This window comes from Artemia franciscana, chromosome 3, assembly GCF_032884065.1.
Source record: "Artemia franciscana chromosome 3, ASM3288406v1, whole genome shotgun sequence".
NCBI lineage: Eukaryota > Metazoa > Arthropoda > Branchiopoda > Anostraca > Artemiidae > Artemia > Artemia franciscana.
This window is the reverse complement of record NC_088865.1, coordinates 34594251-34607366: the sequence shown is the minus strand read 5'-3', so window position 1 is coordinate 34607366 and position 13116 is coordinate 34594251. Positions and strand designations below refer to the sequence as shown.

The following is a 13116-nucleotide window of genomic DNA, read 5'->3' as shown; positions in this document are numbered from 1 at the left end:
TTAGAAACATTGTTTCTTCGTATTCTCTTTAGGTTTATATTGCCACCAGTTTAGCTTCTGAACCCGTATGTTAGTGTAACGGTATGGTAATTAAAAATGGCTGTGGAAAACGTATGTTTTTTTTTATTTGTTTGGTATCTGTGACTACTGCATGTTAATACGGAATTTCACTTTCGCAAACTATGGTAAAGTTTGATTTTATATACATATATATATATATATATATATATATATATATATATATATATATATATACATATATATATATATATATATATATATATATATATATATATATATATATATATATATATATATATATATATATATATATATATATATATATATATATATATATATATATATAACTTTAGAGAAAAGGGGACCTGTATAGAAAATTCTTTGAAAATGTAGGGGGTGGGGAAACAACATTTTTGCCAGTGAAACTGTCAAACTGTTCCCAAACACACACACAAAATTTATGCTTATTTTTGGTATTTTAGAGGTAGAGAGGGAATACACAGGTTAAATTACCTCCCCTTGTGAGATTTCCTAATCTTTATATCCTCGATTTGCTAAAGAAAACAAAGAAAACAGTGTTTACATTAGCTTCTATTGTCGTTCAGGTTTAAGTATCCTTGGTAGAGTTTCTTTTCTTTCCTTTTTTTCGTTTTTTTAAAGTAAATCAAGTTTGCTGCTGGTACTCTTCATTGTACTCGCGTACGAATAATAACAATATTCAACATAAATTTTAAAATAATACACGAAAGGGTTATAGATCGGAACGAATTACACTCAGTATAATCCTTTTTGCCTTTTTTTCGGGATAGGGGTTATTTGACCAACTGTAACTTGATAAGGAACAACTCCGTTTTTAATAGACATTTGAAAAAGTAGAGATAAATGACTAAAAAGAAAAGCACTAGTATAATCAAAATGTCTGGCAGTAATTCCATCAACTCCCGCGGAATTTCTTTTCTTTAGTTTTTTACAATAAAACGATACATCACTTGGCTTAATTATAAATGTCGATACCAACATTGAACTTGAGAGTATAAACGATACCAACCTTGAACTTGAGAGCCTTTCTTAACACGCTTGCACGAGACAGCTGAAGCTTCAGCACACTTTAATGCATGGTTAATTTGTAATAGATATGTGGTGTAATATACAAGTCCAATGGCCATTTCTTTTCCATTAAGGCCCGAACGCGTGCACAACAAAATGAAAGGGCACCTTTATTTTATTTAATATTCTGTCCCATTCAAAACAAAACCTCGCATGGTTACCTTTTTTCCAGTCTTTTATATAAAACTACTTTTATCTGGCTGTTTAAAGGCATTAAACGAAGCATTTATTTTCAACTTTATTGGAAAGTGATTCGAATGAAAGCCATCACGAATTACCTTGACAGTTTCAGGGGGGAAAGCTGCAATAAAATGATCAATGAATCATCAGAAGTCGCTGATAGGACACCAATAAACGTGAGAGTTTCTGTTTTGGCAGCAACTGAGTAGGAAGGGGGGAGGAAAGTCAGAAGGAGTCGGGTTCTTGGTGATGAACTGTCTGTTAGGTCACAATTGAAGTCTCCTACGATCAAAACTTGAGCGTTTGGGCGCTTTGAAACTCTCTTCACAAAACTCGCTAGCCTTTTGTAAGCATTTATGAACTTATTCTCTGATTGTGAAGAGCAGTAATTAGTTGGTAGGTAAACTTTTATACAGATTAGGTCCGAAAATTCACCATCAATGAAATGGCCATTCGACTCAAGGAAGTTGACAGGAAATGATAGCTAATCCGCCTGAAGGTCACCCACGGCACATGTTAATTTTCGCTCAGTGAAATAAGAGATAAGAATTGTGTGAAATGCTGAGTAGATTTTTCCTTTCACTAGATAAAAAATGTTCTTGCAGAAAAATTATTTCATTTGTACTTAAAAGTTCAGAGAGGACTAGACCTTTGTCAACCACTTTGCCATTGATATTCCTTGATCGCGAGCCATCATGCTGACTTAACTTCACTTAAAAGTCCTTGGGCGACTGGACATTTAAAGCTGTAACATGGATAATCCTGTGATTTGCACAGTGCACACACACACACACACACACGCACACACACACACACACACACACACACACACACACACACATATATATATATATATATATATATATATATATATATATATATATATATATATATATATATATATATATATATATATATATATATATATATATATATATATATATATATATAAAAGAAACACATTCTTATGGTGGATATTGAACATAGATAATTCATTAAGTGTAAAGCTATCCACCAAAATGGTTACTATTAGCCCAATCGACCTTTACTACAGGTTATCACTGAAGCACCGTAGTAGAAATTTGCTTCATATAACTTATAAGCGTAATTGTCAGTCCACAGCTTGCCCAATGTAAATATTTTTTTTAAAGCACTACAACCTTTCAGCGTAAAGAGAGGGGAGTTGAGGCGAGAGTATACCTCCTCTTGTGTGAAATAATATTTGTTCCTTTTAAGATGTAATGTCGTTCTTCGGTTTCATTTGAAAAAGCTAATTCTTTATATTTCATTTACTCCAAGGATTATCGCATTTCAAAGGAATTAACAGTTGTACATACAAAATGATATAAGATAAACCATAGCTATGGCAAAAAGTAGGTGAAAAGACTTGTTTCTATTTTTTTTTTTAATTTTGGAAAGAGTACCATAGGCTCAAAAGAACCGTAGCCTATTTTTGATCGAGAACGTGAATTCAGCTTCCATTTCAGCATATGGTATCTATTGTAAAAAATATTGTAAGTACTTTACATTTACTTTGTTTTTTCAATGAAAATACAAGAGAAGGCATTTTTCAAAATCTTGGGGAAAGTGTCAAATGCCCCCAACCCAGTTGGCACCACTGGCTACTGATGGAAAAAGTTCATGACCTTCCTTTTGTGAGATACCTTCCATGTGCAAGATCTTCCATAACCTTGTTTTTGAACATCGGAAAAACCACGAAAAATTTCGTCATCATTCATTAGCGATCCCTTAATGCTGATAACTCTTTTCTGTATGAGAATATACCCCAAACTCCGTCCAACTGATAAAATTTATGTCTGTTCTTTAAACTTGTCAACGTTTAGCGCTTGCGCAATAAAAGCTATGAAACTTACCTTTTATCATTATGTTTTCCTAGGGGAGAAACAATGAAATAAGGCCTCTTGAAAAGGATGAAATAGCCACAATTTCTATATCTGAGGATGTGAATGTTCAGCCAACTAATCCTAAGCAGCATCGTACCTTTAGCAGGATCGTATCAACCGTACAGGTAAAAGTCGTAAGATTAAGTTTATTTTGTAAAAAAGTTGCAAGATTAAGTTTATTTTGTAAAACGGAACATGAAATAGGAGCCCCAGTCCTCAGTCCAGGGATGCCACCCCTAGTGATTTATCACTATTTCTAGTGGTTTTTTATGTTGACTAGAGATTTTATTCTGGCTAGTGACCTATAGTGATTTTTGTTCTAAACTAGTGATTCTTTCTTAAATTTAGTGATTTTTCATTGTATAGCACGTAGATTCATGATTCAATTAAATAAATCATACAAGAAGCTAATTGATAAAAAACGCAAAATAGTGATTCGCTACAGTTCTTAAAATGCTCCAGATTAGGATTTATGGAAATATACTGCCTTTAAAACTTTTGATTTCCCATCATATATGCATATCAGATATAAACCCCAGGGCGTTATCATCAATATAATAGGCAAACCTAGTTAATCGCAAAATTGCAAAAATGCTCTATACTTCCTATTTCACAACATTTGCTCAGGTTGAATTTTTGTATTCATATTTATAGTTTTTTTCCTCAATGATCTATCAGTTCCAAATTAGATTTGATTCTGTTAAAACTTTTGTAAGTGGAGTGTGTGGTAGATATGAATCCACCCTCTACATTTACAAATAGAACAGAAATGGATTCACTGAAAAATAAGAAGCTATGTATATATCAAATATAATTTTCTAAATGAAAAAAAGCAATCATTGAAAAGTAAATAGGACTTAGTGCTTTTTATAAGAAGATTTTTAATATAAATTGATAGATTAAATCGGTTACAGTTTGATGATTGAAGTCTGATGGGAGTAGGGGAGGGGCATCTACTTTGGGAGTTGTCGAATGGTTTAAATATTAACTTCTAATATCTAGTCGAGACTCCAACAATTCTCCAAATTCTCTTACTTGTAATTGAAACACCTAATAACCACAGATAACGTCATATTCTTTAAGTTTCTGAAGGTATATACTAATATATCAAACAGTTTGTGGTAAAAAACTGTAAGAATGGAGCGACACGGCTCAATAGTAACCAACAGTCTGAAAGCTGAATTTTGACAACGATCGATATTTCGTCGGCTTGTTATTTTGCTTCCAAATACATAAGATTCATTAAGCTCAGTTTTACCCATCAAACTTCAAAAATTTGCCTAATTTTCAAAAGAGGGAGGAAACACCAACTAAAAGCCAAAGAATCTTAATTGAAATAAAACCATTAGATTCGGCGTAGCAGAGGACCCTGCTGTAGATTTGCCAGAAGAAAAAATCACGGATGAGTGTTAATTCGCTTTTTTTTCCGAGGGGTGATCGTATCGAACCAACGGTCCTAGAACATCGAGAGAAGGCTCATTTGAAAGGAAATTAAATTTCTGGTGTCCCTTTTATTTGAAAAAAGATTGGACGGAAACTAGCCCCCCTCCATCGTCCCTTTTCGCCCCAAAATTGTTCGATCAAAAGTCTGAGATAGCCTTTTTCTTCAGGTTAGTTGACAGGTTCTAAAATTATACCTTTAAATTTAACATGACCCACACTGCCCCTGAGGATTGGTCTGTTGATGAAAGTATGCTAGGGATAATTTGCTAAAGATAAAAAGAAAAGTGTAAGATATATTAAAACCAGTTTCATAGCCACAAAGACATATGACGGGTGACAGAATACATTGGACCTGTATAACTTGGGCTGTATATTTGAGCATTAGGGGGGGGGTGGGTGGAGGTAAGGTTAAGTTACTTTACACTGACAACCTCTAATGTGCAAATATATAGCCCAAATTATATTATCATTTAAACTAAAGTACTATATTTTCATCAATTCTTGGTATATCTCATTAGGATTAACATAACTTACCTCTTGGGTGTGTTCCATATAATTAACAAGTAACTCTTTTTTTTATCAAAGAAGTAATACGACTGGTGCTTATTGAAATTTGTGAAGTGTGGGACACATATTTTCCATGAATATGTAAAGGGCCATTTTCAAAATTGTCACTGGTGTCCTAGTAATGATACTAGCTTAGCTAGTGTAAATAGGAGATGGTTTCTATATTTTTTTTTGGGGGGGGGGGGAATGGGGGTTTGAATCGGCATGGGGAAAAAATTAAAAAGAAAAAGTGAATATTACGATTAGATCGCTTATGACCAATTTTCAGTGATCAGGGTATAAGCCAAGTTTACCAATTAGGGAAAATAAGGGAGGAAGCAAGGATTTTGTTCTATTCTCTTCATAAGCATGCAAAAATCGGATTATTTTTCATTTTCACATACCTGATTGCCTGAGGTATGAATTTTAATCCCACTTGCTAGATATCGCAGTATTTGGCAAAATACCAGTTTTAATTGAAACTTGTGTGACGGTTTATCAAGGTGTCAGCATCTACGAAACCTGTCTGACTAGTTTTTAGCAAGAAATTAGACACTTCATTTAGCCATCAAGTAGTGAATATAATTAGGAATTCCGATATTTAAAGGCAATCACGCTGCGATAGAGTTGGCGAGAGAAAGGTAAGCAGAAGGGGGGGTGAGTGAGTTGGTAGCAAGAGCCGTGGTACCCGCCGGGCGTGCCCCTTAAATTGCGGGGACAAGGTAACCAACCCTCAACACTTCCCTTACTCTTCTCGTAAGGAAGCCACCAGTAAAATGGTGATATCCTAGTGCGGAATGCAGTGCTGAATTTTATCTCGAGAGCTATGATAGCAGGTGTAAAAACAAATGTTTTTACTAGGCGAGAACTCGAGTTTTTCAGCCGTGAAGCGATTTTAGAAGCAAAAGAGATTATCTATCGCAAGTCGGAATTAGGGGAACGTGTAATAAAACACGTAAAGGACGAGGATAACTTGATGGACATTGCGAAGACGTTCGCTCGCTGTGCCAAAGAAAAGAGACAGCTTCCTGAGTTCGTTATTTTTGAGCCCCAAGAAGTTCCGGCCTGCAATGAAGAGATCGCTGCTTGTGTAGTGTCCACTGTCAACGAGATGAATCGCAAGTTCAATGGCCTTCTTGACCGTTTGAACCAAAAACCATTGCCGTGGCCTGAAGGCAACCCTGTTGCTGCTCAAGCTAATGAGTCTCCTTCGTCTTACTCAGTAGTCTTGAAAAAGCCTCCTCCTACCGTTGCTACCGCAGAAGAAAGGAAAAACTTCCTGTCGAATATTTGTGGTGATGCTTTGAATGATGACGATTTTGAACTCCGCCGAGGGAAGTACGAATGGCGCCTCGTAACTAAGAACAAATCTAAAGCAGCAGTACTAGCAACATCTATTAACAAAAAATCGCCTGAAACACTGGCAAGCGTTAAAACTCCCACTTTCATCGGTATGATCAAGTTTGTCCCAGCTCATATTAATGGTGACGCGCTTAAGAGAATTATAGCGAATTGTGAAAAAGCTGATCAATGTGGCAAAACTAGATCCTTCAAATTATACTTCTCATCCCGCCAGTATCTAAACCACGCCATGAAAAACCCTCCTAAAATTGACTTGGAGCGGTACCCCATCGAGGAATTAACTTTCTCCCAAAGCGCTGTTTTAACTGCCAGAATTTTGGTCATATTTCTGCTAATTGCTCTAGCCAGCAAATTTGCTCTTGACGCGGAGAAGGAGGTCATGGCTCTAGCCCCTACCAGTTCTGTGGAAACCCTATAGCATGCACCCTCTGCAAATCAAAACGCCACACTTGCCGTTCCTTCAAGTGCCCCACAATAATAAAAATCGTCAGTGAGCTGAAGCGGCCCAATGTCTAATAGCCCAGCCTGTGTCAAAATTACGTCATGGAGCATGAATAGAGGAGTCCCCAACAAACTCGCCATAATTCAAATATTTTCTGCAGACTGTGACATTATGTTTATACAAGAACATATGCTCTTTCCTCACAATATTTCTCTCCTAAAGTTCTCGCACGAACTTACTTTTTACTTCGAGCCGGCAAAAATTCGGTCTTTCGGACGCCCCTCCGGTGGCTTGGCAATTATTTGCCACCCGTATATTGAAAGTAAGGTGTTATTTACGCATGATCACTTCTTGGCTATATCTTCTGGCAGTATCGCATTCTTCAATCTATATCTTCCTACAAACTACCATGATGACAAATCGGAGCGAAAGTTTATGAACGCAGTTCGCGAACTAGCGAAGTGCCTGAAGTCTGTGACTGCAACCTTCTTGACAGCAAGTGTGCCCGTAGTCAGCTTCTAAACGGCATCTTTGATGACAAACTTATCATCCTCCCAAAAGACAGTGATTGCTCCTTCGTTCATAATTCTGAGTCCGTTTCAAACATTGACCATACGGCCGGCTCTAAGAATATTAACGGAAGTGTAACTGTTCTAAAAGACGCTGTCTTCGCTGATCACTTACCCCTACTAGCATCTCTAAGCATAAAACCAGCTCTGCGTCAACCCAAGAACGACAAGTGGAAACTAGTAAATGAATGGGATAAAATTAATACTACTTTGTATCATCAAGTGCTGAACTCACTTCTTGTAAAGATACGAATCCCCTTCCATTTACTCCAAGTGAATTCGAATTTTGATCACGCGGATGCAAGAGTACTCATCAATATATTTTGTGCCGAGATTACTCACTCGCTTCTCGTAGCTGAAAAAAAAGCAGTTCCTACCAGAAAGTTTAAAATGAAAACAGAAATTCACAAATTCTTGCAAAATCCGGCCCTAGTTAAGTGTTGCAACGATGCTAAGTTTTGGTTTAGAATATGGCAAGATTGTGATAGGCCCAAATCTGGTCCTGTTAACTCTATCCGTTTATGGACTAAACAAAAATTTGACAAGCAACTGAAAGCTCATCGTACCAAATTGAAGGAAGAGTACTCCTCCAGAATCGTAAGTGACCCAAAACTAATCTGGAAAGCCCGGTTGAGCGAACCGGTCGCCGGAAAACCCCATGATTCGATTAGCGAAAAAGATTGGGAATCGTACTTTTCCAACGAATTCAGTGCCCCCGACCCAAATACGTCTAATCCCTTCGTAAACCGGCTAGAATCGGTATTATCCAGCCAGTGTGTCCCTGATTTTGTCGTTACTTACGGAAGCGTAGATGAAGCTATTTTAAAGCTGAAGAAGAAACATTCCCGTGGTGTAGACGAACTGTGCGCGGTAAATCTGCTACACGGTACTACTATGCTTATTGAATATCTGACGCTGCTATTCCAGATTATTTTCACCACTGGTATAGTGCCTGACTCTTTTTGTGTCGGTTTGCTCTCGCTCATCCTTAAAAAAGGGAAACCAACAGACCAATGCTCTTCGTACAGGCCAATCACTGTTGCTCCAGTGCTCTGTAAAGTTCTAGAGATCTTAGTCTCAAAAGAAATTCAATATTCGTGCCGAATGCCTGACCACCAGTTCGGTTTCCGACCGGGTCTGGGTTGTGCTCACGCTCTCTTCAGTCTTGCCGCTATTCTAGCAGATTCTCACGAATCTGATGAACCTATAGTGATTGGTGCTTTTGATGTGAGTAGAGCGTTTGATTCGTGGATTCACGCTCAGGCCCTTTTAGCCGCTTATCAGCAAGGTGTAAACCTCTGTGTCACTAGCGTACTGTACGATATGTATTGCCGTTTAAAAGCGCGTATAAAAATAGGTAACCGCATCACATCAGTGGTTGTTCCAGTAACGAAAGGTGTCCGCCAGGGTTCATTATTATCCCCAAGTTTGTACAATAACAGTGTTTTAAATGCCCAGGCATGTGTAAATGTTTCATGTATCTCCAAGAATATAAATGTGTCGCTACTTACATATGCGGACGATCTATTAAATCTAAGTTGGTCTATTAGGGGTCTGCAATCGAATTTCTCGATCCTGCGTGATGAATACCGAAAAATCGGCCTGGCTTTCAATACTTCTAAATCTGCAGTTCTTTTTTTCAACGATAGTCCTTCTCAGCCTGAACACTTCCTACTGGGTAGCGAGTCAATTACCGTTTCATCTCACGTAGTGTATCTGGGTTTACCCATAGGCCGTAACCTTAATGAAACTCATCTACTGCTCGTCAAACACGTCGATAAAAAACTCCGCACCGCGTATGGGTCTATCGTCGCCAGCAGACTCATCTTATGCCGAAAGTATCTCGCGAATATGTATAACGCTATCGCACTGCCGCATATTCTATATATCGCGCCATTTTGGAATTTATTAACTGACACCCAAAAACGCAAGCTACGGTCCCTTTATTTTAGGTTCGCGAAGTCCCTTGTGGACGAGAAATACTTATATGATTGATAAACACAGGATTGCAGACCCCAGTATCGCGGTAAACCGGTTGATTTCTAATTTCCAGGCAAAATGGAACCACCCCTGGCTTAAACATTTCGACAGTTCTTGATTATGTATTTTTTCATGTTGTATTTTAAATTTCTCTCCGTTTTTCGTCTCTTTTTTTCTTTTCTTTTCTTTTTTTTCATTGTACTCCGTTTTGTTCCATGTGAAAAATACGGGCAATAAATATTTTACTTACTTACTAATTTTTCAAAATTTCAAGGGTAATTTTTGCTTTAGAAAAGCCAAAATGTCAATATTAAGGTATTTTCCACATCGAGGGGGATAATTTTACCCACTTTCTGTAGTTGTGCCTGTATAGAACATGGTAAAGAAACAAAACAATTATTAGGTGCAATGGTAAAGAGTATACAAATCTTGTGATTTCTAGTTAATAATCTAGTGATTTACGTGCTGATTTAGGGATTTTTTTCAAGAATCTAGTGATTTTTTTACCGGTTGGCAACCCTGTCTTGGTCTTAATTCAAAGTTTATGGCATAAAGACCTTTTTTGGGTTGATTTTTTTTGGTCACTTTTTTACTCGTTTAATTGTTGAACCATTGTGTGTACTTTTGGATAATAAAGATATTGATTGATACTGATTGAGTGACGTCAGTGGCTGAAGCAAAATAAGCCTTGAAAAATTTGTCTTGCGAAAGCTCCCATATAATTTCCTTAAAAGAAGACCGATTAGTGGTGCTGGAAAAATGCCTGGCCTGTCAGGCTTTTCTATTAAGAGTTAAAAAAAAAATGATCCCAGGTTTCCTAATGCTTCTCTTAAAAACAAATTTTTAAAAGTTGTTTTTTTTCTAACGAAAGTAATAATAATAGTTGCGTTTACGCTTAATTCTAGATGAACACTAGTTTTGCACCCTTTTCAACCTCTCACTCATGAAGATGATTGTACTAAAAAGAATGCTGATGAAACTCTTTGGATCTGTTTTTTCACTATCGACTATCTATAAATAGGATATTTAGACCCCCATTTCGTATAACTCATCAGTTTTTACCATATAATGGTAGTGCCCCTCAGATTTCCCCACCGAAGCCAAATCTAGCCAGGAGACCAGAAAAAGGATAAACTAATTTGCATAAGTGTCTTCCACCTCATCTTAGAAGATGACTGATCTTTAGCAATCTATTCTTACTTCCATGTCGCTTTCCATAGTGGATGTGTAACCGAGTATTTTGCATCCTCAAATGTACCAGAAGCCAATAATAGGTTCACTCACTAGCAAAAGATGCCAACCCCTCATCACTGAAGATGACCATTGTATAAGAAGGGATTTAAAAAATATAAGTATTTGTGTTTATAGTGAAGCCTGTCCCTTTTAATCGTCGGCATCGTTACCGATTAAACTTAAAAATTTCATCGTATAGAACCTAATTAGCACTGTATATCTGTCTTTAATTTCTAATAATCACAATGCTGCAGCTACTCTTTATTACAGTAATTTTAAAACTACTTCACTGTGCTGTATTTTTACGTATATTTACGGAGTACCCGCATGGAGACAAAATTTACTTAGCCTCAAGTATATTGGAAACAAGAGCAATGTGAAAAAAATATTATTAACCACTTTAGGTAAGTTTAAGGCGCTTACCTGGAACCAAAAATATTTACACCAACTAGGAAAAGTTCCAAGTCCTTCATCGACATAGATGATCACGGCCTAACAGCCGAGTGTTGTTTTCTACTATCTAATTGGTCTTTTACCTCTAATCCGTTTTTAATCCCTCGAAACCTTTTAGACACTTCAAAAATATAAGAAACTAGCTGGGTCCTGGTGGCTTCGCCGCCGGGCCCCAGCCCGGCACGCGGTAGGCTTCTATATATGGATTCTCTTTGTCCCTTGTGTTCTATTGCAGTTTTTTCAAAGCTTTTTTTGCAGTTTTTTCTAAGCTTCGAAGTTTGGTTTTTGAATTCTTGTAATCCCTCGTTTTTTAATTTATTTTTTTTTAATTTTCTTTTTTAGTTTTTTCTTTTTTTCGTTTTTTAGTTTTTTTCTTCTTAGTTTTTTTTAGTTGTTTACTTCTTTTTAGTTTTTTTTTATATTTTTTTCTTCTTCTTTTTATTTTATTTTTCTTCATTATTGTTTAGTTTTTTCTTTCCGGGCGTGCGTAAGCAACACGTGTGCAAGGTCCTAATTTTTAACTGCGTAATAATTGCGGATATACAACTGATAATTCTTCTGATATACTCTGGTAATTCCTCGACACGCATCATTTTTTACTTTCTCTTTCAGCCGCAATCCAGGTTTCGCGTTGCTCTTGTAATACGTAGACACACTTTCTTTTGGTAATTTCTTTCTGAGCCGCAGGCCTAACCCCCCCTTCCTAAAGCAAGACGTTTGCAAGGTGCTAATTTTTAACTGCGTAAAACTTGTGAACATAAAACATTCATTGCAATCCCATTGCCGCTGCATATAAATAGATTGTTCGGTTTAACGACTCTAGAACATGCAACATATAATTGTCCATGGGAAAAACAATCTGTATTAAGATCTATACCGCATTTTTCTAATGATTGACCTTGAGCTTTGTTGATGGTGACTACAAATGCTAATCGAATTGGGAATTACAATCTTTTAAATTGAAAAGACAGATCTGTTGGAATCATGGGAATGCGAGGAATAAGAACAGCCTCACCCTCAGAAGGTCCTGACAATATTGCTGTTTCTATTACTCATAAAGCCGCAAGCCTGGTTTCACGTTGCTCTAGTGATTCCTCGACACGCCTTCGTTGACGTAAAGCCGCAAGCCTGGTTTCGCGTTGCTCTGGCGATTCCTCGACACGCCTCTTTTTTTTACTATCTCTTTCAGCTGCAAGCCTGGTTTCGCTTTGCTCTGCTGGTTCCTCGACACGCATTAGTTGACGTAAACTGGACATTCCTAATTTAGCCCTTTCTCTTTGAGCCACAAGCCTGGTTTTGCGTTGCTCTGTTGTTTCCTCCTTGTGTTCCCTTTTTGGTGACATTATAGGATGATTTTTCTTTGACATAAGTGATACTTTCTCTTTGAGCTACAATGTAATGGTACTTTTTCTCTGAGCCGCAAATATTTATATTGAACTGGCTGTTGGGGTGGCGCTTCGCGCCACCCCAACACCTAGTTGGTGGGGCGCTTCGCGCCCCCCCCAAGCCCCCCCGTGCGCGTAAGTCGTTACGCGCCATATTAGTTACGCGCCATTGTAGTTGTGTCCCTGTATCCCACCTTTGAATATAGATAGATTTATATATGTGTTTCAAACTACGTAAAAATTGCGAATATACAACATTCTTGGCTTTCCCATTGTCTGTGCATATACAAAGCCGTATGTACTAATAATGACGTCATATGCAAACGCTCTTTTTACAAACAAACAAACATGCATACACACAACTGGTTTTTATATAGATAGATAGATAGATAGATACAATACAAATTAACTGCGTAAAACTTGCGAATATACAACATTCTTCGCTGTCCAATTGTCGCTGCATATAAATAGATTGTCAGGTTTACCGACCC

At 37.2% G+C, this 13116-nt stretch overlaps 1 protein-coding gene across 3 annotated transcripts in view; it reads left to right on the top strand.

The window, feature by feature from the left end:
* The window catches only part of LOC136025211 (cyclic nucleotide-gated cation channel subunit A-like), a 71227-nt gene continuing 58111 nt past the window's right edge, over positions 1–13116 (top strand). Inside the window, exons 1-2 of one of the 3 annotated variants that reach the window (XM_065701023.1) lie at positions 1–111; positions 3206–3337. In XM_065701023.1, coding sequence (XP_065557095.1) covers positions 97–111; positions 3206–3337 — 147 coding nt within the window. In that variant the 5' untranslated portion in view covers positions 1–96. Of the gene's footprint in view, positions 186–3205; positions 3338–13116 lie in introns of all 3 variants that reach the window. The other 2 variants (XM_065701021.1, XM_065701022.1) reach the window with 2 other exon arrangements.